The sequence below is a fragment of the Ziziphus jujuba genome, chromosome 5 (genome assembly GCF_031755915.1).
Source record: "Ziziphus jujuba cultivar Dongzao chromosome 5, ASM3175591v1".
Taxonomy (NCBI): Eukaryota; Viridiplantae; Streptophyta; class Magnoliopsida; order Rosales; family Rhamnaceae; genus Ziziphus; species Ziziphus jujuba.
In genome coordinates, this window is record NC_083383.1 from 13,555,212 (window position 1) to 13,581,074 (window position 25,863).

Below are 25,863 nucleotides of genomic sequence, written 5' to 3' on the forward strand. Positions count from 1 at the left end.
ATATATATATATATATATATAAGTCCGTTTACGCTTTGAATATCCATCTTAAATATTAACTACGATTTCTTCAAACACTATTGTTATATTGAAATCCATATCATATTTATAATATTGATTGTTCACACCATAAAATTTTCATATATATATATATATATATATATATATATATATATATATATATGTACACACGCGCATATGCAGTATAAATAGATTTTTTTTTTTTCTTTCTTCCTATCAATCCACAAGTAAAGTTTGCATCATTGCATGCCAAACGCCGTGAGAAGAGACAAGAAGACATCTCATCTTCCAAAGTATTTCCATTTCATACGTGTCTTACATGAGATTATAAAAATACCAAACTCCGTGAGAAGAGAGAAGAAGGCATCTCATCTTCCAAAGTATTCCCATTTCATACTGTCTCATATGAGATTATACATATATCCCCACACACACACACCCCTCAATTATTAGCTTTCTTTCCCAAATACCAGTGTACCACTTTTCTCTTTCTTTCTCTCTTTCTATTTTCTCTCTTTCCCAAACAGAGAGGATAATTCCATATCTTCTTCTCCAATCCCAACCTCTTAAATTCTTCTTTTTTTTTTTTTTTTTAATAATCTCTCTCTTAGAACTGCCTTAAATTAATTCTCAGTGTTTATATTATTTGTTATTATAATTATTCCATATGGGGAGAGAGGAAGGTGGGGTTGTAATATTCGGTGCAAAAGAAGCATCGAAGATCGTAGAAGAGCTTGGAGCTAGTTTCTCTGCCGGCAAAACTCGAACCTACGAGTGGAGAAGATCTCAGTTGAAGAGTCTTCTCAAAGTTGCCAAAGAACATGAACAAGAAATCATCGATGCTCTTAGCGGTGATCTCTCCAAGCCTGAATTTGAAGCCTACGTTCAAGAGGTTCATATTTAATTTTCTTCCTCCATTTTTTCACTATAGTGTTTGCTTTTAATTGGTATAGATTGTTTGTTTTTTTGTTCGTGTTTGTTTGATGGATGATAATCATGATATATAGAAGATGATGATGATAAAGCAGTTTTATCCTAGACGTTTGGTGTTATATTCACAAAATTCGCAACAAAAAATAGAAAGATGTTGACGTATTCTCTTAACCTTAGCAACCACTCATCCAACTCCCTAGGAAATTTTTTACATTATCTTTAACAAAAAAACAATTTTTTAAAGGAACCCCGCAAGCCCAACTAATAATTTTTTCTTTTTTTTTAACACAAAACCCGAACTAATAATTTGCTTCTTCAACAATTAATAAGTTTACTTTAACGAATTTCAATTAACCATAATGTAAAAAACAATCCATTTTTAGATAAAGATTCACCAAAAAAAAAAAAAAAAATCTATGTTCGGATATAGGAGTACCTTTGAAATCTTGTTTGACATAGCTTGTGAAAAATTATTTCTGACTTTTGAAGTGATGCTGTATTTGGAAATATTTTGGTAGTTTTCTAAAAATATTTTAGACTTTTTGTAAAGTTTCCGATTAAAACAGACAGTTTTTTAGGGGAAAAAAGCTTCCAATAAAAAATAATAAAAACCAACTTTTCAGAAAACTTTTATGACCCTATTGTCTCAAAAGAGAATAAAATAGTTTTGTATTGTGTTTGGTGAATAGATAAACAGATGTCCTTTCTAATGATTTTATTGTAGATAAATTACTTCTTTTTTTGGCTCAGGAGATAAATCACGTGTTTGATAAGTATTAAAAAAATTAAAAAAAACCAATTACATAGTTCCTCAAAAATAATTCCTAAGCATATTACCAGCCTTGCCATTTGTCATTTAACTGCTGCTGCAAAACCGCTGTAATTAATTAAATCGGGACCTGAAGGACAAAAGATGAGCCTATAGCACTGAGCAGTCTTTGCCTGTATTTGGGAAATCATAAAAAGTTAAAGGGGAAAGTAAACATGAATAATTTGGGTGGGATCCACACACCTCCAATTTCACGGTGAAAGAGTGATGATGGTTGTTTATCATCATTATGATCACCACCACCATTTTGTGGGACTTCTGTTTTTCTTGCATTTTCTTGCAGTTCCATACATGTGCTTGCCTTTCTATTTTTAATTTTTGTCTCTCTTATAAAACTGTGTTTCTTTCTTGTCTGCTCCAGAGAGCTTTAAATAAGACATTGGGTTAATTACGTTATAATATTTTTAATTTTCAGGATTTTATAGTCTAGATGCTTAACATTTCATACATACTAATTTAGGTATCGTTTGTTATGTATTTCGTTTTTATTTTTTGTTTTTGGCTTTTCTTATAAATTGAAATAGTTTATTTACTTTAATAATCTTTTTATATTAATTAATAGTGTTAAACATTTTTGTTAATTATAAATATAACAAGGAAAAAAATATAAATAAAAAATAAAATGCAATTTAAAATTGTATTCGTTTTTCACTTTTTTTTTTTCTCTTTATACATTTGTAGTCAATTGCTAATTGATATGTCTAACAAACTCGAACTATCACTGATTAACAGTAATAAACAATTAAAATAAATAAGCTACACATAATTGATAAAACAGAAGAAAAATATTAACATGTCAACAAACGACATCCTAGATTTTTAATTTTCAATTTGTTACAATTTGAACTTTATTTGACATTTGATTACAGTGTTTATCTATTATTTCATATAAGTGGTACTACACTATATAAATTTCAAAATTTTGCAATTTAGTACACTTTATTATTAAAGGAAAAAAAACAAAAAAAAAAAAACTGGTGCAGGTCATCTTAATTATATTGAATTTCAAATATAAGATATTGAAAATACAAAAAATTAGAATTAGTTTTAAATTTTTGCACTTTAATATATTTTAGTTAGAGGTGCAAGTGAGCTAAATCAAATCGAATATTAGTATTTTCAAGTTCGGTTCGTATGATTTTAAAAATGTTCAAATTTGGCTCTAGCTCTTAAAAGTTTGAAATCATTTGCTTGAACTTGATTTGGCTTGGTTTATGCACAAAATGCTTAAGTTATTACAATATAAATGATTGAACATTTACTTTCTTAAAATAAAGAATTTTAATATTAATAATTAATAAATTCCATTTGTTCAATAAATATTATTATAAAATTAATTTATTTTTAAAAACTTATAAATTAAAATTATAAAAAAAATTTATTTATGCATTATAAATATTTATTATGCTAAGTTCACAATATAATTTTTATGTAGATAAATATAAATAACAAATTTAAGATATTCATGAGTTACTTATGAGTTTAATTTATTTTATAAGATCAGCTCTTTTTCTTATTCAAGATTGATTTATTTTTTATAGGAATTAAGTTTGATTGAGTTGAAATCAAATCAAGTTAGAGCTAAATCATAAACCTATTCACTGTTGTACTTCTAATTCGAAATTTAATATAATTTTATATTGTTTATGATAGACTGTTAAACCATATTAGTCAAAAATTAAAAAAAATTAATTATAATTAATTGAAAATTAAAGATCTAAAAATATTAATTGAAAAATTAAAAATGTAAACTGCAAAACCTTAAAGATATAGGGTAACATCATCCTATCACCATTACACCAATTGCTAGCTAAAGCCTTCCTTTTGGCACGTGATTATGAAACCGAAATGACGTCTTTAGTAGTTCCGCTAAATTGGCACGTCAAAATTCAGATGTCCCAAACATCAGTTCTCACTTTCCACCCACCCACCAAGTAGAGAAAGAATGAAAAATATGGAAAACTCACATTTTTTTTGTCATTTATTAGATAGTGAAAGGCATAGCAAAGTAGATTTATTGTGATTTGGCTAGCAATTAAGGAAAGTAGGTCTTGATGGAAAAGTGTGTATTTTTGTATCAAAATCAAAAATTCATCTTGCTTTTTAAAATTAGTATTAACACAGCATAAACGGATTTAAGTAAATAATTATAATTTGTGCACATAATTAAAAGATTACTACAGTTTTTCTATTTTGGAAAAAAGATTATTACAATTAAAAGTATCAATAACTACATTTTACACCATCAATACTTCCTGCACTATTTTTTTTATAAATATAATACGTTTTGCCCTTTGTTTATACCACAAAACCTTTGAAATTGCCCTTTCAATTATGAATTTTGCTATTTATTACTAATTAGTAAAGATCATTGGGTTCATGATAAAATTTAATTAGAATATTTAATTTTATTATTTTTTATATTAAAAGTTTTAAAAATAAATATTTTAATGAAAACCATTCAAATTATCATTTGGTATATAAATCTAATTAGTGACTGCTTTTCAATAGTAACAAATAATATTTTTTTTAAAATTATTATTTTCTGATAGTTTAAATTTGATTATGTATTTTGATTGATAAATTTAATGAAGTAAGCATGCATAATTCATGGAATTTTGTTAACAGACTGTTTTATTTTATTTTTTAACAGTATCCAAGATTAATTTTGCTGAATTGACTTAGAAATTTTTTATTTTTTATTTATTTATTTTTTTGTATAAGTGCACTAAATTGACAAATTATAATAGCTTAAAGGGTAGTATGGGCTTGTATAATTTGGAGAACAAAATGCAAAATGTAATATAATTGAGGAGTGTAAAATGTAGTTACCAAAAAAAATAATTATTTTTTGAATAAACAATGACTTATAAGTTCCCTGTTGGTATCATTTACAATATTTTTTATCCCTCACCCCTACTGTCTTGAACCAAAATAATAATAATAATAATAATAATAAATCCCTGTCGGTGTTTTTTGGAACTTATAATAAATATTGTGATTGATATGCTTTAAATGCTTAAGAATTATAGAGGCGTTGGCTTTGACTGGAAAACATAAAGTGGGAAGCCACTTGTATCACTACATACATATGCAAACATTATAATTTATAAATTATACTTTATACATTGTTAGCTTAAAAAAAAAAAAAATTTCTTTGTACATGGGTCCTTTTTTTTTTTTTTTTTTTTTTCATACACTGTGTCCATTATCGACGTGGTGGTGGGGTTAAATCATCTTGAACCTACATGATGTTTAATTATGTAGAACGTATAATATATTATTAGAAAAAAGAAGGTATAATGTAAATTTAATTATGTCATCAATCTCTCTACCTCTACCTGTTTCTATCATTTTTAAAAAATTTGTTTCCACAAACTATTGATTAATTATAAATTTAAGGGCAGCATATAGTTTTTTTTTTTTTTTTTTGAAGAGACAACAGAAAGTTTCATGCATATATATTTGAACAATCCCATCAACATCCCTAATATATTTGGAATTTTTTTATATACTTTTTCATGTATTTTAATATGATTTTATTTTTTATTTTTTTGGATTTCAATTTAGTGTTTATTTATTTATTTATTTCATTTAAGCTTGTAGTTTAGGGAAAAAGGCTAACTATCAATCATAAAATAAGTCAATTATACACAATGTAAATAAAACCTTTTAAAAAATAAATAAATAAAAACAGAAAATCAAAAACACATTAACAAACAAAAGGCAAACTAAACTGCTACGGAAAGATTTTCTACAGATAACTTCTTTTTTTTTTTTTTTTCTTTTTTTGTAAAAGAACAAATAACTAAATTTAAAACACCGGAATTCACTATTTTGTAGGGAGATATAATTACTTAATTTCACACATATTTTGTAATTGTTTTATATAAATTAATTGTGTTTGTATGTGTGTTGATTATATTTCTCTTGTTGTGCTTTGATGAAATTTTTCAATATTTGTTACATATGTACCGACAAAATTTAATATTCAACCAATAAATTCTGTACGTAGATCTGGTTTTGCTTGTATGGACTTACGATGTATATCAATTTTTTTTAATCAACTCTATTAGCGTCTAAACTATGTTATTGTGGAGGATGTTCTATTTCAAGAGATGGACAACAAAAATTTATCACTGTTCGATCCACATTATTACATATCATCCCCACCAATAAGTAGATGATACAATTTCAAAATTCATGGTTTCATTTTGGTTTTTGAATTTTTTGTTTTGATATTTTTGTCTTTTTTTTTTGGTTATATGATTGGTTTTTAATTTTTATTTTTTTAATCAACCTACTTATATGTTATTTATTTATGTTAAAAGTGTGTTAACGAGAGTTAAAATTTATTAGACTTATAAAGCTAAAGAAGAAAAAGGAATCATAAGCATTAAATTGAACACAAATTTAAATAAACACCAAATTAAACATTAATACACAATTGTGTTGATTTTTTATTTTTTCACTCCAAATTTATTATAGGGTTGTTTGGAATATCTAAAATTTTATTAATTAACAATTAATATAAATAAATTACATACAAGAGAAAGTGAAAATTATCCATGTAACCAAACTTTTTTATTTTTATTTTTGGTGACTATATGTTACCAAACCAAGTCAAACTTTAATTTTAGTTTCTGATACATTTTTATATTTTTGACATTATCCCAAATTATTATAACCCCACAACATATATGTATTCTTAGTTGAAATCTTATTAGAAGGATTTTCGACAAGCGAAAAATCCACGAGACAAAGAATCTCAATCCAGAGTCCACGTGCAGAGACAGCGCGTGCTAACAAACAACGAAAGAAAAGGCCATTGTTCACCGCGAGTCACCAAACAAACAAACCCCAATCCTCGTCGATCACAAACACTCAGCAAAGCAAAGCAAAGTAGCAAATAAAACATTTTATTTGTGTTTCGTTTTCGTCAAAAAAAAAAAAAAAAAAAATATTTGTCCGACAAAAAACCAAATCGAAAATCGAAGTCTCTCTCTCTCTCTCTCTCTCTTTCCTCCGAGTCTCTGCCACTCCAATATTCAGACTTTTATTTTTTGTTTTGAAAGATCAAATACTGGGTTTTTCCTAGTATCTATCGGCTGGGGATATGGCGGTGTCAGTAGGAAAAGTTGCGTTTGTAGTGGAAGAGTTGAGAGGGAGCTATGCATCTGGTAAGACTCGGAGCTATGAATGGAGAGTCTCGCAGTTGGAGAATCTCTTAAAGCTCTCCTCCGATCACGAGCAAGACATCGTCGATGCTCTTCGCTCCGATATGTCCAAGCCCGAACTCGAATCTATCATCTATGAGGTTCAATAAATACATAATTTTATTCCAAAAAATTAAAAAAAAATAATTTTATTTCTCGATTCCTCATCAATGCTCTGTGTTTATTTTTTAATTTTTGTTTTATGCTTCATGTACGTGTATGATGATGGTCTTTATCCGATAATTTTTATATATAATTTTTCTATGGTACGGATATCTGTAAGTTTTGTTGGTGTTAATTTTTTGATCCATAGTTATATTATATGCATGGTGGTGATATTGATTTTTTTAGTTTTTTAAAGTGGGTGGGTGGATATATTTGATGAGACAGAGAATTAATACCAAAAAAGACACAATTCCAAATTTAATGAGAGTCAGATTTATGATATACTTTGAATGGTGGAATGAATTCTTTAGCAGGGGGCATGGTGGTAATGGATCACCACTTCTTTGATGTGGTACTGCTAAAACTCTGAGTCAGTTGTGTGTTGAAGAACTTTTTTATTAATTGCAAAAGCAACCACGTACTGTCAATTTATTAATAGAACCCTCTTTCTGTTGCATAGAATTTATTGACTTTGTCATTTTGGGGTATTCCATGGCCAAGCATGTACACCAACTGTTTGGCTTCTGTCAACATCTAGTGGAGCTGCCTCTGACATTGTTGTTTAATTTCTCTTTTGGATATGTGTTTTTTTTGCTTTTAATTGTGTTAGTACAGTGAGTATATGTGTATATTTATATTTACTCCCGTGGAGTATTAATGTTCTTACAAGGGTAAGCAATGGGGACTAGAAGTGTACTGATTCAAATAGTCGAGTAAATGTCGAATAGATAATATGGAACACATGGGGCTTTAATTACTGGACAGCTATATTAATTTTTTTTACTGTCAATATGTAAGATGGACATGTGGGTTTTATACCTTTGGCAATAGATTTGAAAGTTCTTACTGCAAATTATTGCCACAATACAAAAGGCCTTTGAACTACTCTCGTACAACATAAGCCATTTTGAGATGGGTTTTCATTTATAACTCTTGGTTTGTATCTTTTGTGGCCTGTAGTGGTTCTTTTAAGTTGACAAACAATACATTTTGCACTCTGTTTTCGTGTTATTAGTAAACAGAATTTATAATTGTTTTAGGTTATGAGATAAGTCCATCATGTTTTATTAAGGAAGTTGGAAGATATTTAATGACTAACTTAGCAGTGGGAAAACCTATTTACATGCGGATTACTGAAATCATGAACTGTTTTTATACTTTGTTATAAAATTTTGGAGCTGAGTTTAAATTTGGGTGCATGGTTGAGTTATTAGTCTAAATTAATATTAGAATGCTGAATCCCATAAACTGTGTGAACTGTCGGTTCTTATCAGGTTTCAGGGAAGATGGGCAATAATTTGTTCATGACTAATGAGGGTTTTTAGTAGAGAATAGTCTGCAAGGACGTAAATCAATCATTTGCTTACACATTTAACGCTTTTTCATTATAATCATATGGATGCTGGTGATTTGTTAATTTTTATTAAGTTTCTAATTGAAGTCTTGAATTTTATATTAAGTTTCTAGAGTGAAGTCTTGAACCTTTAATTTCCACTTATGAAACCAAACTTTCTTGTGCTCTTAATTGACATGAACAAAAACATTCTCTTCATTGAACTTGTTTCTGAAAAATGGCTATGTGCTTCTTATCATGGATTAGCTAACTAATGTCAGGCAGGCATCCGGTGATAATAACTTTAGTAATTAAGTTGTATTTTAATGAAGTTTTATGATTTCCCTTCATGCTAAGTTTTCATTGCAATTGAGTTGCTTTATTTAGATAATACCTTGAAATTCTTTACTTTTTTACAAAATTTGTGATAATAATGGTGTCACTTAGTAAAAATTGATGTGTTCAAAATTGTGCGGTTTAAAAGTAACAAGAGACTTGTATTTGGAAACTGCTCAATTCATTATCTTTCATATGAATGTACCATACTAGTTTTGGCTTTTTAATTAACTGTTTGCCTTCTCGTGTTCTTTTAGGTCAATTCCCTGTTTTATGTTGGTCAATCCTTTATTCTCTTAGTCTTAGGATTTTCTAATCGCGCTTACAGGGAAACTTTCTCTCCCTGCGATTATCAACTGTTTTTTTGGGTACTCTAGGACTCAAGTAGGGTACAAATTCTTTGATCAAGGTACCAGGAAATAATTTGTCAGTGTGGTTGTTACCTTTTCTGAGTTTATAGCTGATTTTTCTATTGACCAGTCCCACCTTGATTCTTCTTCTAGTCTTTTCATCCTGTACATTAACCCGTTCTCGATTTTTGGCCAGTCACTAGTTCTTTCTTTATATCATGTAATAACCTTAATAACTAAATTTAGGAAGAAAAGTGTGTACTTGAGAAGGAAAAGTATTGGAAAGTAACTATTTTATACAGTTATTTGGACTCTTTTATGCCTTTTTCTGCTATGACTTCAATATATCAAATCCATCCATGGGATGTCTTGTTTATTTTTTCTCTAAATATTTTATTGTTATGGTTCATTATGCAGATAGCTATGTTAAAGAACTCGTGTAAATTGGCACTTAAGGAACTTAAACATTGGATGGCACCAGAAAAGGTATAATTTATTGAAACTCTCAACTGAATGCATAACTTTTAACTCTTAGTCATCTTAATTGGCATTTGTTGGAGTTCAATTAAATATCGTGCACTCAATTGCAGGTTAAAACTTCATTGACCACTTTTCCTTCATCAGCAGAAATAGTGTACGAACCATTAGGTGTCGTATTAGTCATTTCGGCATGGAACTATCCTTTCTGTATGTCGATATCCTAGTTAATTGTACTTTCTATTTTTGTGTCAAATGCATGGATGGTACTTTCTGCCCATGATTCCTCCATCAATTGGCAATACTGATTGACTCTGTTTTATCAGTGTTGTCACTGGATCCAGTTGTTGGAGCTATTGCAGCTGGTAATGCTGTTGTTCTAAAACCATCAGAAATTGCTCCAGCATCTTCAAAATTACTCGCCAAATTATTAGGGGAATATATGGATACTTCTTCTATAAGAGTTGTTGAGGGGGCTGTTGAGGAAACATCTGCACTATTGGAGCAAAAGTGGGATAAAATATGTTACACAGGTTCCTGCCTATTTTCCTCTTTGATCTATAAATCTTATCTCTTTTTATCAATATTTTTCTGTAAATAAATTCATTTTATGGTACACCTTCTTGTTATGGTATTGGTTTATATATTGATTTTTTCATGAGGGAAAAAAACAATGGCAAGCATATTTTCTATAGCTTCTGTTTGTGAACAGATTCTAAAGAGATAAAAAAATCTAGAATGTATGGTTTTCGTAAGGTTGTTAAGAATTTGGAGGGTTTCTTATATAGTGATGGCATTATAACAGTGTCAATTTGGTATAGTATTGGTTGTGGCTTGCTGTTTCATGAGATACATGACATTGAAGTGACTTAGCAAAGTCAATATTGCGGTTATTACACCCTAATTTATGTATGTTTTTGTATGGAGGACTGCTGACAAGAAATGGTTCTGTTTTGATGTCTGGAATTAATTTTTGTAATTGCTTAGAAATTGCTTAGTGAAGAAATTATTTAGCTAAAAGAAGAAAGTTTATACCAAACAGAGTAATTGCTTATGGTTAGTTTATTACAAAACAGTTAATTTGTTAAACTTGTAGGTAATGCAAGAGTGGGACGCATTGTGATGGCAGCTGCTGCAAAGCACCTAACCCCTGTTCTTTTGGAGCTCGGAGGAAAATCTCCAGTCATTGTTGATTCAGGCATCAATTTACAAGTATAACTATATTTTTATTTGCGCACAAATAATTTTTCATTTTCAGCTTTATACTTTGCATCTCATGTTGAAACCCATCTCATGTTGAAACCTTATACTTTGTATTTTGCAAAGGTTACAACTAGGCGGATAATTGCAGGCAAGTGGGGTTGTAATAACGGACAAGCTTGCATTTCTCCCGATTACATCATAACAACAAAAGACTTTGCTCCCAAGCTGGTATGGTTTCTCATATATGCCACTGTTGGTCCAAGTCTGCTCTATATTTATCTCATTTTTATCCCATTCCTCATCTTCTCTAGGTGGATTCTCTGAAACTTGAATTGGAGAAATGTTATGGGAAGAGTCCATTGGAATCAAAAGATTTGTCCCGTATTGTGAATTCCAACCACTGGAATCGCTTGAAAAAACTGTTGGATGATGAAAGAGTTTCTGGTAAGATTGTACATGGAGGTGAAGTTGAAGAAACCAAATTGTAAGTCATAGTGCTTTTGCCTGCTAATCATTTCGAATTTACAAGTCTAATTGCAAGCTTACATTAATGTTTTTCCTTTTGTCCAAGGGCAGGAGGATCGCTCCAACCATCTTGCTAGATGTCCCACGAGATTCTTTGATCATGAATGAAGAAATATTTGGTCCTCTGCTTCCCATTATCACGGTAAGAAACTTTTGCTTGATTTGTTGCTTTGGACTTCAATTTCTGACACAATGATACATAGGTGTCAGAGATCAATTTTGAACAACTTTTCAAGTTGTGCTTCTCTTCTCACACAGTGGACAAGAGTCATAGATTAATTGAAATTGTGTAGTCACTAGTTGACATATGGACAGTACTTTTCTGGAATGGTTACCGTGGTAAATTATTAGAACTGCCTCTTTATGTGTGTAAAGGCCGCTGATTTTGAATATGGAAGCCTATATACATAATTTCTGATGGAGAAATGGCATATGTTAATCATCACTATAGTTTAGAATAAGTAATAATTTATTGGTTAGAAAGTTTTCAGTACTACCTTCTCCGCATCTATGGCCGATGGGTACAGAAAATAAGAGTCAATCACACTCTTTTGTCATTTTTTTCTCCTTTGGCTTGGGCGAACAGGTTGAAAAACTAGAAGAGAGCTTCGATATCATCAATTCAGGAACAAAGCCCCTTGCGGCATATTTATTTACCGATGACAAGAAGCTAAAGCAGCTGTTTGTGAAGAATGTCTCTGCTGGGGGTTTGGTCATCAATGATACCACGATACATGTAACCTCTCTCTCTCTCTCTCTCTCTCTCATTTGTACATTTTGGCCATGACTGATCACTCTTTCCATATCCTTTCTAATGAAGCCTCACACACTCACATGTACAGATACTTATCTACTTGATGCATAAACATGAAGTCATAGTCTTCCATAATTAGGTGAACTGGCACACTGGGACTATTCATGGGGATTGATATCTCATTTGTTTATGAATGTTGCATATATTCGTTTATAACATCTTTAAAGATATCAGGTTCTGAAAATTGTGTTGCAAATTTTAACAATTCAAAAATACATTAGGGGAAATGTTAAATTGTATAATAAGTTAGATTTTTTGCTCTTGAATACCACCATGGGAAATGCCGCATTAGCTTGGAGCTGAACTGAAAAAATCTGCCGCATTAGCTTTGCTGGTATTGTTGTGTCCGGACACTGAGCTAGAAGATTTGATTCCCCATGCGCTTGCAGGAACTTCTACTTTGTTTGCATGTATCGTATTTTGTTCAGTATCAGTTTTATGTGTACTTCCATCCATATGTATATAATTCTATCCTTGTACCAATTTCACCAAATAATTTTAGATTGAATAAACATGTATTTGTTGGTACAGCTTGCTGTTCACACCTTGCCATTTGGAGGAGTTGGGGAGAGCGGAATAGGTGCTTACCATGGGAAATTTTCTTTCGATGCTTTTAGCCACAAGAAAGCAGTAGTTTATCGAAGTTTTGCCGGTGATGCATCGATAAGGTACGCACCCTACACAAAAGGGAAGCTTAGATTACTAAGGGCGCTGATGGGCGGTAGCATATGGGGCATAATCAAAGCTATCTTTGGATGGTCTAATTAGCGATTTAAAAAGATGAATGGCATGAGGGTGTGCTTCATCCTCGATGATTTAAATGTTTCATTCTTTTTTGTTTTTTTTCCTTTGTATTAAAGAAAGTTTGTCTCTGTATAATTTGGTACGCTATTCCTGTGTTAATTTAAACATGGTGTATTGGTTGCGGAAGTGAAATTGAAAATAAAATTATGATAGTGTTTATGCACAAATTGTTGAACAGAGAATATTGTTTAAAAGTACTCCTCTTTAACTAACTATTTCAATTCCCTGTGTAATGATTGAGAATTCAGTGAATTTCCCTGGGCAAATACAAACAAATCCAGATTTGTGAAAGCAGTAAATAGGATGACCCGGCTTGGCCTGACATTAAAAGCTAGCCCAACTTAAAATCGAGATGCCTCATGAATGCCATGCATGCGAAAGACAAACATTTTGTTACGAGGATTGAAATCTTTTGTCCCACTCTCCGTGCCAATATTATTTAAGGGCCCAATCTAACGGGACAAGAGTTTTTTTTTTTTTTTTTTGGATAATTTATAACAATTTTCCCTTTTTTGGTGTTTGGAATTCACAAGAAGTATAAATGTAGTGTGAGGGACATACAAACTGAATTAAGCTAATCTCAGTTGAGTAGGGACGACATCTAAGTGAACAAAATTAGCTCTGCTAACATGTACTTTTACAAATGGAGTTAATATGTCTAAACTAAATGTGCCATGAAATTTACTACTTAAAATAAAACCTTATAAAAGATGACAAAAGCTTCATCTGCTACAGAGAAAATTATAGAAAAAAAAAAGAAAAAAAAAGAAAAAAACCAAAAAAGCAGAGAAAAAATGATCGTCATTAATCAATTAGAATCCTGTAAAATAGAAATGATATCGGATCTTTGTTGATCAGTGAGTTGTTTAGGAAAGTCAACTAGGAAAGTAAGTTTCATATTTGCTCTTTTCCCTTCGTCTTTGGAATTTGGCATGCCCTGGCCTGGTATGATCTTTTCATAGCCGGGTACTATAATATCATCGATTTGCAAGCTCATATTTTCTCCACCAAGTAGTGGAATGGAGAGACTGCAACCTGTAAGAGCTTCAACCAAAGGAATTTCCACTGCCAATTCTAAATCATCTCCTTCTCTTCTAAACACAGGGTGTCTTTTCTCTGCAATCACAAATGTTATATCAGCTGGATATGTCCCTGGTTTCTCATTCCCCATTCCTTCGAATGTGATTTTCGTTCCCTTTTTCCATCCCGGATTCACTTGTATTGTTAACAACTCTTCCTCTTGAACTATTTCTCTGCAGCCCCAAAAAAAAAAAAAAAAAAGGGTCTTCATGAACAAAGTGATTTTGCAAAATATTGGAAAGAAAAGCCAGGTTTAAAAAAAATTGGTATGTAAGTCCATAAAGAGTTCATTGTGCCCTCCTAAAATTCCGAATATATATCTAGTTTTGTTCAGTTAGTTAATATTATTCCTAACATAAATTATAAATTTTAAAATTCGTCAAGTCATAACCCTTAACACCTTAACACCTATCATGATAATAAGTTTCCAACATATCAAATATATATATATATATATACATATATAAGAAGGAAAATGGTAACAAATTACCCAGTTTTTTTAAGGATATCTCTTGTGATCTTAATCTTCTTTTCGCAGCCATAGCACAATTCCTCGAGGGAGCACTCGAGCTGTCTCTGGATTGGAGGGAGTTTCAGCATACCGGACATTCCAGATGAGTTCGAGAACATGATAGGAGTGGTGCTTCTCTTCCAGCAAGAATTGTTGGAGGAGTTGTTCCTGGAAATAGAAGGCAGAGGAGAGGAGGAAGAGCGGTGCTCTGTGCCGTTTTTACTGCTCTGGTCGTTAACAATATTGTGTTCCGGGAACGGCGAGCTTTTCCCGCATGTGCACGAAAATATTTTGTTATGGGAATGACTCTTTTGACAACTACTAGAGGTTCTTGAGAGAGAAGAAGATGAGGATGAAGAGAGGGGATTATTACTGCTATTATTATTATTGTTTTCTGATTTTCTATGATGCTTTTTGTGTTTGTGTTTGTGGTGATGATGATCATGATGATCATGATCATGATGACCTTCTTTGCTAATTGTTGTTGTAGGAGTAGTGGTTGGATCGTCGAATTGGATGTTTCGGTTTCCGCATCTAAAACTACAATTCATTCCATGCATGGCCTTTTTGTTTTCTCTCTCATCACCCAGCTGCTGATGATGATCCTGCATTTATAATTTAAAAAAAAAAAAAAAAAAAAAAAAAAAAAAACTCATCAAATATCTGGATTTGATTTCTCATGCATGCCATGCAACATGAAGATGTGGATTAAATTTTCAGCCAACTATTTCTTATCTTTTTGGCTTTAGTTATATGTAAAAAATCAAATTCACATAAGGTAGACATGACAATATTTAATTTTATTCTACTGGACGTTTGGTATCCGATTGCATGAACATAAGCTAGGGCAACGACTTGCATTGGAAAATTGATGTGTGTATGCATATATATATATATATATATATATATTTCATTTGAAGGAAACCCGGCCACCTTCAATTTAAGAAAAGTGAAAGAGAGAAGGGAAATTCAAATTTTGAATTAAGTATAGATAGGATTCATGGAAGAGATATCTATTTTCAATGAATAAAGATTTAGGGATATCTCTTTCTACACTAGTATATATATAGTTGCTTCTGCAAATTTATTTATTTTTAAGATTTTTTTAAAAAGGGAAAAAAAAAGAAAATGAAAAATTACCTGATGAGGAATCTCCTTATTGGGTTTAAAAGTAGGTTGATCAATTTCAACTGCAGCTTCCTTGGAAGTTTTGCTGTGCCATTTTCTGAGAATATGTTTGTAAGTTTTAGAGAAGTTTAGAATGGAGGCTATGCAAAGAAAGTCCACCATCAGAAATCATAGAGAGAGAAGAAGAAGAAGAAGAAACACTAGGAACGGTGATAAACCAAATTTGAAGCGATAATTCAGGCCTTTATTTAGCACAACCCGTTATAAAGGAAACTAGTAATTCTCAGCAAAAATCAAATAAAATGTTGAAACTTTGTTAGGGATATTTATGGAGGATTTAAATTATTTATTTACTTTTTAAAGTAGGCATTTATTTTCTCTGTACGTGTATTTTTTTTAGTTTTTTGGGGTAAATCCATAACCGTCGATTTAATGATCGACACTATGATCATTAATTATTTCTCGTCATCACTAGCTAGTAGCCTTTTTATTTATTTATTTATTTATTTTTTTTATTGGTAATGAATCACTAGCTAGTAGCTAGCTCTCTTGATTGGAGAATGTTTAAGTATTTTCATATGTTTTGAAGCATGTCAAGGTGACCATTTGATGGTAGTTCATGTAAAAAATGATGAGATCTTGTAAGTTCAAGTGTTTCTGTATATGGGATAAAATTATAAACTTGCAAATTTATTTTAGAAGGGTTCAGAGCCTTCTAATAAATAATGCAAACTTGCAAATGTTTTTCAGGATAGATTAATAAATTTTTCATACCCTTCTTAAAAAAAAAAATGGTAGTGAATCGCATACTGACGACGTTTTTTTCAGAAGGGTTTGAAATGGTAGAATCAAAGAGATAAGGATAAAAAATGTAACCTTGATTGAGCTTAATGCTTCCGGTGGTGGCCAAATTTTCACCGGAAAATGGCAGCTTCAACTTGATTTCTTCGTATGTACCAAACCAGTGAAGCTTGGAATCAGGTTCAAGAGGTTCAAATTGGTTGAAAAAGGGCTTCCCCTTTGGTTGAAACTCGCTGGAAAATCTACTACCTGATCTCAATAAATTAATTGCTCTTTATGTGTGAATTCTGAATTCTCATCTCAATGGTTGCCCTCTGTGTGAGGGGAGTATTAAAACTATAGAAACAAAAATTTTAATTATTTATTATGAACTAAGGCTTTTTATTATTATTGTTGTTGTTATTTTTTGGGTAAAGTTTTGGAAAGACAAAATTTAAAATCACAATTATCAACTTCCTATAATAATTAAACTCCAAGTGGTGCTGTCCTACTTTCTCTTGGTTCATTGCTCCAAGGTATTCTAATAGGGTGGTACATGCTTTAGCAAAGCATGGCAAAATTTGTATTTTTCATTTTATCTGGCTGGAGGAGGGGCTTCATGGCTTACCTCTTTATTGCAACAAGATGTTTATGCTGTTCCTGTTTCTAATGCTGCTTAATATAAATCATATTTTATTTGAAAAAGAAAAAAAAATAATAACTTCCTATAATAATAATGAAAACATTGTCATAATTAACATGAACAATAATAATATTAATTAAAAAAAGGCAATAAAATTAAGCTGATTACCATCGACCGAAAACCAAAGACCAATTCTTACTCAAACTTTGACCCCAAAAAGTCCATATTGATACAATCTAGTAGTATTGTCTACACATTTTCACATCTGGAATTTTGAGTTTGAATAACCTTAATAATAAATAAATAAATAAAAAATCACACTCAAACAATCAATATGCATACTTTTTTTCTTTTTTTTTTTGATAATTATAATAATTTCCAATTTAAAATGAAGAAAAGTATGTCACAAATCCACATATAGGGATGTGGGTGCTATAGACATATTAACTGAGTTAATTTTATTTTACAATCACTACATATATATACCTAATAATTCAAACTTAAATATAATTAATTTTCAACAGTTATCCCTATTTGTTTTTGAATAATATCACTTTTAAACTTGATAAATGTAGTTATTAAATTTTTTTATTGATGAATCAAAATATATAAAAGATTATTTTTGTTTTTTGGGTAATATATAAGAGATTTGTTTAATTATCACCGATCACTTGAATTTAATCATACAATTATTGTAGTATATGTTTTCATCAACAATCACCTTATTAATAATATTGACTCAAAGTCGTTTTTACTAAAAATTTTCTCACATTTTTCAAATAATTGACAAATAAAGAATTAATTAATGCATTCATCGATATTCAAAGTTTACATTTTTTTTTTTTTAATGTCCAAAGTGTTATAAAAGAATGGATAAAGACAAAGAAAAGAAAATCAAAGGAGAAGCATAATTATAATATTATATGTGTTTTACACAGAAGAGGAATGTCATATTTATAAACTCTTCTATGATATAGAGAATTACCATAATAGACAGATGATTAAAATAGATAATAAAGGTAAATCACTTCTAATAGATATCTTATACAAAGAGATAGCACGCATTCACAATTCATAGTATCATAACACATGCCTAATAATACATATTAATGTCGCCTCGTTAAAAACTTTATTAGGAAAACTAAATAGAATAAAGCCATGATAAGTAAAAAAGAGTACAACTACATATGCTCCTCTTCAAGAAAACAAAATATTCTCCTCCTCAAGAAAACAAGATTAACTCTTCTTCAAATCTTTTAATTGGCACATTATGCTTTTGTGTACAAACTTCTGAATATTGGAGTAAGAAGCTTATCAATGAATAAGTTTATAAGCTTGTAACCAGAATGAATAAAATGAATGCGGATGACTTTGCTTTAATGAACTCATATGCGGAGAAGAGTTTATGGTGAAAATCTTTTAGTAATATAACTCCATAAGGATTTTAGTAATGTCCATGTAGAATTCCATATCTGCACCTCCATTTGGATATTATTATGCTATGGCATGCCTTATTAAAAACCTTGCTAAAAATCCATTGGGAAAAAATAAACTACGTGTCCATACGCTATTTTGCAATATGCGTGCTGCTTCATTAAAATCTTTGATCAAGAAAACCATGTGGGATACAAACTTGACTAAAGAAAAAGTGTACAAACATAAACCTTTCAAGCTCGACCTATTGGGTAGATAAATAGTTTGCTTCCCTGGATGAAAACAATTTATACAGTCTGCATATATGTATCTCATATACATGGTTCTAAAAAATACCATTGGGCAATGATTTAGTAAATAAATCTGCAATATTATTAGTTGAAAGAACTTGGTGTATAGAATTTTTACCGATTTTTAAGAGCTTATGTATATAAAATAACTTATTCTCTTTTATCAAACATATTCATTTTTCATTTGTGCAATGCAAGTTGCATAGTCCTAAACTATATATTAGGAGCTTCTTTATTAAAGGCTAAGCCATAAGACTCATAAATGTGCTGAACTAAGAATCTTAAACATATGTATTCGCGCCCATCTATATATGCAATACTTTGATCTATAAAAGGTTTTAGAAGGTTGAAACCAATGTTTGCTTATTAAACCTTCACTGTACCAGAGTACTTTCACTAAAGAACACATATCAACCTGTGATATGGCAATATGGGAAACAAACAAATAACCACAATCAAAATAAACCATTTCAGAGGTTAATAATATGAACAAAATCTATAAATCCTTAAAATAATAAAGAACATGCTTAACATCTACCCAATATCTTTTGGTGGGTGCAACACAGTACCCAACTAGGAAATTCATTGCAAATGCATATTAGACATAATGTAATATGCAAGATACTTAATTGCTTATATGGAGTTAAGGAAGGAAACTTCTAGCCCTAGCACACTTTCGTTAACCTTTTTAACATAAAAGATGTCGAGTTACTTCCGGTGATTGAATCACTGGTGTTCTTCGTGTGTGTGTGTGTGTGTGTGTGTGTATACATATATACATATATATATATATATATATATATATATATATTGTGAGAAAAATAATGAAGCCATTATGCGACTTCTTAATGAATAGATAAGGACAAATCTCATTGTTTGCATTTTTCTACTTTAATAACTTTATAAGCAACTGTATCATATACATCTAGACTATGTTGTGAGTGTCACTTTCATCCATACTAGGAATTTTAAATCCATCAAGGAACTTTGCATTAATATTTTATTAGAAATTTTACATTAATATTTGCGTCCGATGAGTCATATAAATTTGCAATCACTATGTCCATTAGGCATATATCAAGTCTTTCTTTAATTGTCAAACCAATCAAATAACAAAATATGATACCATTCATAACAGGATAATATATCAAGTCAAAATTGACATCGAATCTCTACGAAAACCCTTAACCGCTTGCACTATATTTAGCCACCTTATTGCACTTTATCACTAAATACCCATTTGCATCCAATAAGGATTGCATTGTAGGTCCAAAAACATTACAATTAAATAGCATGTCTGATTTAACTTATGTTGCCTCTTTCTACTTGATCCTATTTGAATGCTTCTGGTGTTCAACGATGGATTTCAACTTTGGATCCAAATAATTTTGTGAGATAGGACAGCAAGACTAATGTAGACGTAAAGATGTTGTCGATAACAAATAACTTCCTATCCAACTGTACTCCTGTATTGTCATAGTTAATCATAACCACTTAATTATCAATGAAATCCTTATTTTCCAAGACATTAAGACTTGACCATTCTATATTTATTTCCAGTATTGTTATATGGTGTCGCAGCTTTATATCAACTAAAACTGTTTTCTTTAAGAATTTACCTTTATATAAGCCTCAGATAATGACAAATTAAGTGACATCATAATTCATAATTTTTCTTTTTTTGTGTATTTGCATCTATAGCCTCCATTGGCCACGTATGCATCTGACATTATATTGGCTAAATAGGTGCAACATATCCTACCACATATAGTGGTGCATGCTCAACATAAATATAGAATTTTGTCACTCATCATTTTTTTTTCCGTTAGCAAGAAGCTCTCTGGCAGTTGACTTGTTATCCTTGTAAGGGTATAATTTTATGAACTTCAAGTTCTTTATGTTGGATTTATACTTTTGGAGCAAGTTAATCCATTGGCAGTTGACTTGTTATCCTTGTAAGGGTATAATTTTATGAACTTCAAGTTCTTTATATTGGATTTATGCTTTTGGAGCAAGTTAATCCATTGATCAGGAATCTTGATTAATAATGGACCGTTGGATCCTAAGCTAGCTAATAAAGTGATAGAACCCATTAAGTAATTGTTTAGAAGTAAGAGTGGCCCATCTGTTGGGCTCCTAGAAAAAGTTGAGAGACTAGAATTTGAAATCTATAAATAGACTGCTTTCTAAAAAGCCTCCACACATATAGAGTTTCTGCAGTTTTAGTTTCCAAATATTAAAAACCTCAATTGTAAACCAAAACAGAAAAATAAAATCTTCCATACATAGATCTGTTGTAACGAGAATAGCTTGGAAGGTTCCAAGCTATTGAAATTAGAATAGCTTGGAAGGTCCTGCTCATAGCTTGAAAGGTCCTGCACAAAATGTTAGTAAAATTTAATAGATAATGACATTAGTTTATCACATGGTTTATTCAATTTCAATTAGGCTTCCACTATTTGCATAATTTCAACACTTTACATAGATATAAATAATTCAACCAATTGTCCTTCTAGAAAATTTTACTATATTCATTTATAAGCTTCAAGCTCTCTCCCCTCGATGTCGAGAAATGTGCCTCATCAATCAACAAAATAGATTCTAGGATGGTTCAATTAATACATAAATGAAAGAATGGAAGAGTACACAGATGGGAAACATTAGGCTTACTCCATGTACAAGTCAAATAAAGGAATATTTATGATATGCTTTAGAATGAAGTCGGATAAAAAACTATAATGTAAAATCGCATGCCTCCAAATTACAAAAAGGTAGTTTCGCATTTATAATAAGTAATTTAAAGAGCAACTTCAGGTGCTTAATTAATTAGCTAAACCATCATATGTATGAATATAAGGCATAAAATGCTCAACATTAATACCAATAGTCATGTAATGTTCAGGATATAAATTCACAGAATTATCCAACATAATCAAGTGTATTTGGTAATTTGGGAATTGTGTGCAAGTAGACAACGGGTCTATATATGTCCTTTACATTAGAACAAGAATTAAAACAACAAGACATGGGTGGATTGCCCTATAAATCTCCTTGGATTCGTTGCAAAAATATAACATTTACATACATATCAAAGCAATATATTGTATATATATATGCATATAGATATCATAGAACAATACATAAACAAATACAGAGTTAATGAGCAGATATGCAGAAATAGCCTGGAAATTCCAGATTATCATAATTAGTGGAAAAAGCATGCATTTTGATGTTCATTATTGCATAGAATCCGGGACAAGCATGGAAAAAATAGATGATACAGTAAAATTGAAAACAATGATTTTCTTAAAGGATGATGTATGCCATTAGGAAAAATATTAAAAGAGTATATTAGCTTCCACTTTTGTGTTAATGCAAAATGGATATCACAGGCCCAGGAATTATTTGGGCTAATGTACCATTAGTCTGTCCAGAGTAGTTCAAATCCAACGATACACAACCTTTGTAGCCCCTTGTACCACAGTGATTTTAGCGTAACTGACGTGTGCACATGAGGCTTTCATGGGGCATACAAAAAATCAAACTAGCAATCTTAAACCTGCAAGGTGATTAGTCGTTTTGTTTCCTTCCACCACCTCGTGTTGTGTTAATGCAAATTTAGAAAACACACTAGGGACATTGACTTATCTGGATCAACAAAGTGAATTTTGATGCACATAAAGATCATTTACTCCTCTCCATAATACATGTTCCGATTTTTCTTTCACTGTATTTAGCTTTGCAACAACACAGGTAAATGCACAAGTAAATCCAATTTCAAAGTGGACATATGTATATAACTTTAATAATAGAATGGTCAAATTTATGACCTTGCGCCTTACCTGGATAAATAATTCAAATTAATAAAGCATCCAATTGGAACACAACATAGGTGCGACTTTGGCACACTAATCATTGGCAGCATATATTAATTGTGTCTGGTGACTAAAATATATATATATATATATTATATAATTATTTGAACCAAAAATAACATTTTTGAAGATAAATATGGAATTTGAGAAATACATCTAAGTGAGGATCAATAAATGATAAATTTTAATTATATGAGAGAGATTAATTTTATCTGTAACAAAGATCAAATTTGATTGAGATAAGGCCAGCTTTTGATGGAGGCTATATAAAGGTGTGGAAGTCACCATTTCAATCACCATTCACAAACCCACAAACTCTTTTTTCTTTTCAATATGCTTCATTCCAATTTCTTTAGTTTTAGATTTTAATTAGTTATTTTCTAACTTTGTAGCTCTTCCTTTGTTATTTTCAATTCTCTTTGTTAGTTGAATTTCTTTTATTAATAAAGTCCTATTTATTTCCTAGGCATTAGAACACAATATAGAATTCTGTTTTGTTATCTTTTTCATTACAATCTCGTCATAGTCAGACAAAGTTGTAAAACAATTAAGTTGTAGAACAATTAACATTATTTGAAGGTGTAGCATGCCCTGATCAGTTTCGTCCCTTTGAAATCCTTTCGAGTTTGGAAAGAGACCGTAAATCTAGCCACCACTATCTCTATTTAAAGAAAAAGAAGTAGACTGCTAAATATTCCCAAAACTAATCAATATAAAACCAAATGCATGTGCATATTAAATAGAATAAAAGTTACGAAAAACATATTGTTAGAAATTCAGAGAAAATCAAACCAGAAATAACCAAACAGAAAAATAAAAGTACACAAAGTAATTTAGCAAGGTTCGGCCAAAAGTTTTGCTTACGTCCTTGTGCTCAGGTTCTGAGCTTCTGCTTATTATTGAACCTGAAGTTTGGGAGTTACAACAGGTTCTTCAATGGCAGATCACACAGCAATGCCCAAACCAACCCGTATGCCCTTTTACACCCACACACATCTCACACACAATGTTTTCACAAAGAAAACATTGATTCACTCACAAAACACCTTAAAGAACTGGTTAAACTGAGAAAGACTCAAACTTTCTCTCTCGAACTCTATAACCAACTCGATCTCTATGCTTTGTAACTCTCTACAACTCGAGGAAGATGAAGATCGTTCTTATATATAGTAGCTTGAGCTGACCTGGAGAAGAATGCTGAAGTAGACCAATGAAATTAAACTATTTCTAACAACTGCACCAACAACCTCACACACACTGCATGTGATTCAGTTAAGTTGTTGAGCCTGCCAAATGCACAAAACGTCGTCGTCCCTCTTAAGTCACTTAACCACATGTCGCATGCCTATCGGCTCATTCCAACCACCTGAAAATCTTCTCTCTTCTTCCTCGACTTTGAGCTTGTGTTTGAATGACTGAAGCTCAACAAAGACTTCACAATTCCTCTGATCTTGAGGATTAGATCTTCACATTTCTCTACCTGGTCCTCAAGAGCACATATATAGTAGAAACTCTAAGAACCTTCCTTGCAATGTCAACCTTGTTCAACATTAGCCTACCCCAACTCCGAGCAAGGTTTTACATGAGTTAAACCTACCCACAGGTAGGACTTTAGTTCTCACATCCATAGGATTAAGCTCAGTTGGGATCTTTCTCAAGATAAACTCTTTACTCTCCAGCATATCATGAACAAAGTGATACTTAATCTGTATGTGCTTAGACCTTTCATAAAACTCAAGATTTTTGCAAAATGTGTATTGCACTTTGACTATCAGAATAAAGCACAACTGCCTTGTCTAGCACACCTAGTTCCATTAATAACCCTTTGACCTAAATAGCTTCCTTAGCAACATTAGTCACTGCTATATACTCAGCCTCTGTAGTTGATAGAGCTACTACTGCTTGTGAATATGACTTCCAACTTATACAATTTCCACATAAGGTAAATGCATAAGCAAAAATTGACTTCCTCTTATCTCGATCCCTAGTATAATCAGCATCTCTATAACCAAATAGCTCTACTCCATCTTGTCTGCTTTTGAATAACAATCATTCATTAACAACGAACTTCAAGTATCTCATGAGCCATTTCATAGCATCCTAATGACATCTACTAGGGTTTGACATAAACCTACTCAGCACACTCACAGCATGTGCAAGATCTGGCCTTGTACTAATACATGACTGATCCTATAGCACTTGAATAAGGTACATCACTCATATCTTCTTTTTCCTATTCAATGACTGGATACTGATCTATGGCTAGCTTGTAATGTCCATGCAAATGCACACTTGCAGATTTTGCTCCATTCATATTAAACTTGGAAATCACCTTCTGAATATATGAAGTTTACTGAAGCTTCATTTTCTTATTCCTTCTGTCTCTAATAATGGTTACCCTCAAAATCTTCTTAGCTTGCCCAAGTTCTTTCATATCAAACTCAGAACTGAGTAACCTTTTCATAGAATTAATGACCTTCACATTTGGTCCAACTAACAGCATATCATCTACATAAAGAAGTAGATAAACAGCATTTGCACTCTTTGCATCCTTGAAATACAAGCAACTATCAAAATTATTTCTTGTAAAACCATCTTTTATTACAAAAGTGTCAAATCTTCTATACCCCTGCCTGGGAGATTGTTTTAGACCCTAGAGAGACTTTTTCAACAAACATACAAGCTCTCCATCCTTTCCAATAACTTCATACCTCTCTGGTTGCTTCATATAGATTGTTTCTTCCAAATCTTCATGAAGAAAGGCAGTTTTTACATCTAACTACTCCAATTCTTGATCAAATTTTGTAACCAGAGAAAGCATGATTCGAATGGTAGTATACTTAACCACTGGTGAGAAAATTTCATTGTAGTCTACACCTTCAACCTGTGTAAAATCCTTTGCAACCAATCTTGCCTTGAATCTCATTGGATCATTCTTTGTCAGTCCCTCCTTTACTTTGTACATCCACTTGCAATCAACAACTCTTTTATTAAAAGGAAGTAAAACCAAGTCCCATGTATGATTATCATGAAAAGACTTCATTTCTTCATCCATTACCTGTTTCCATTTTCTTGCCATTGCAGATTTCACAACTTCTTTATAACTCCTAGGTTCA

The 25,863-nt window shown here is 31.2% G+C and overlaps 2 protein-coding genes across 3 annotated transcripts; one reads left to right on the forward strand and one right to left on the reverse strand.

Moving 5' to 3' along the window:
* Positions 1-380: 380 nt before the first annotated feature.
* Positions 381-13,173, forward strand: LOC132803832 (aldehyde dehydrogenase family 3 member H1). 2 transcript variants are annotated; one of them, XM_060817462.1, is made up of 11 exons: positions 773-913; positions 6,859-7,100; positions 9,601-9,669; positions 9,774-9,870; positions 9,987-10,193; positions 10,757-10,872; positions 10,987-11,091; positions 11,175-11,347; positions 11,440-11,530; positions 11,975-12,124; positions 12,734-13,173. In XM_060817462.1, the coding sequence occupies exons 2-11, from the start codon at positions 6,900-6,902 to the stop codon at positions 12,968-12,970; spliced, it is 1,446 nt and encodes a 481-aa protein (XP_060673445.1). In that variant the 5' UTR covers positions 773-913; positions 6,859-6,899; the 3' UTR covers positions 12,971-13,173. The 2 variants fall into 2 exon arrangements, with proteins under 2 accessions (XP_060673444.1, XP_060673445.1); XM_060817461.1 differs by lacking the exon at positions 6,859-7,100 and having other exon boundaries at positions 381-913.
* On the reverse strand, positions 13,031-16,126 carry LOC132803833 (uncharacterized). The gene is made up of 3 exons (XM_060817464.1): positions 15,738-16,126; positions 14,577-15,202; positions 13,031-14,259 (listed from the first exon to the last, which is right to left on the reverse strand). The coding sequence occupies exons 1-3, from the start codon at positions 15,885-15,887 to the stop codon at positions 13,815-13,817; spliced, it is 1,221 nt and encodes a 406-aa protein (XP_060673447.1). The 5' UTR covers positions 15,888-16,126; the 3' UTR covers positions 13,031-13,814.
* Positions 16,127-25,863: the final 9,737 nt, after the last annotated feature.

What these genes read in the sequence shown, in the direction of transcription:
- LOC132803832 (XM_060817461.1), top strand. Translation starts at nt 689, where the DNA reads ATGGGGAGAGAGGAAGGTGGGGTTGTAATATTCGGTGCAAAAGAAGCA. An exon ending in GGATAAAATATGTTACACAG is followed by an intron (nt 10,194 to 10,756) that starts GTTCCTGCCTAT and finishes TTAAACTTGTAG; the next exon opens with GTAATGCAAGAGTGGGACGC. An exon ending in ATTCAGGCATCAATTTACAA is followed by an intron (nt 10,873 to 10,986) that starts GTATAACTATAT and finishes TATTTTGCAAAG; the next exon opens with GTTACAACTAGGCGGATAAT.
- LOC132803833 (XM_060817464.1), bottom strand. Translation starts at nt 15,887, where the DNA reads ATGGTGGACTTTCTTTGCATAGCCTCCATTCTAAACTTCTCTAAAACT. An exon ending in ATAAGGAGATTCCTCATCAG is followed by an intron (nt 15,203 to 15,737) that starts GTAATTTTTCAT and finishes TTATAAATGCAG; the next exon opens with GATCATCATCAGCAGCTGGG. An exon ending in GATATCCTTAAAAAAACTGG is followed by an intron (nt 14,260 to 14,576) that starts GTAATTTGTTAC and finishes TTGGGGCTGCAG; the next exon opens with AGAAATAGTTCAAGAGGAAG.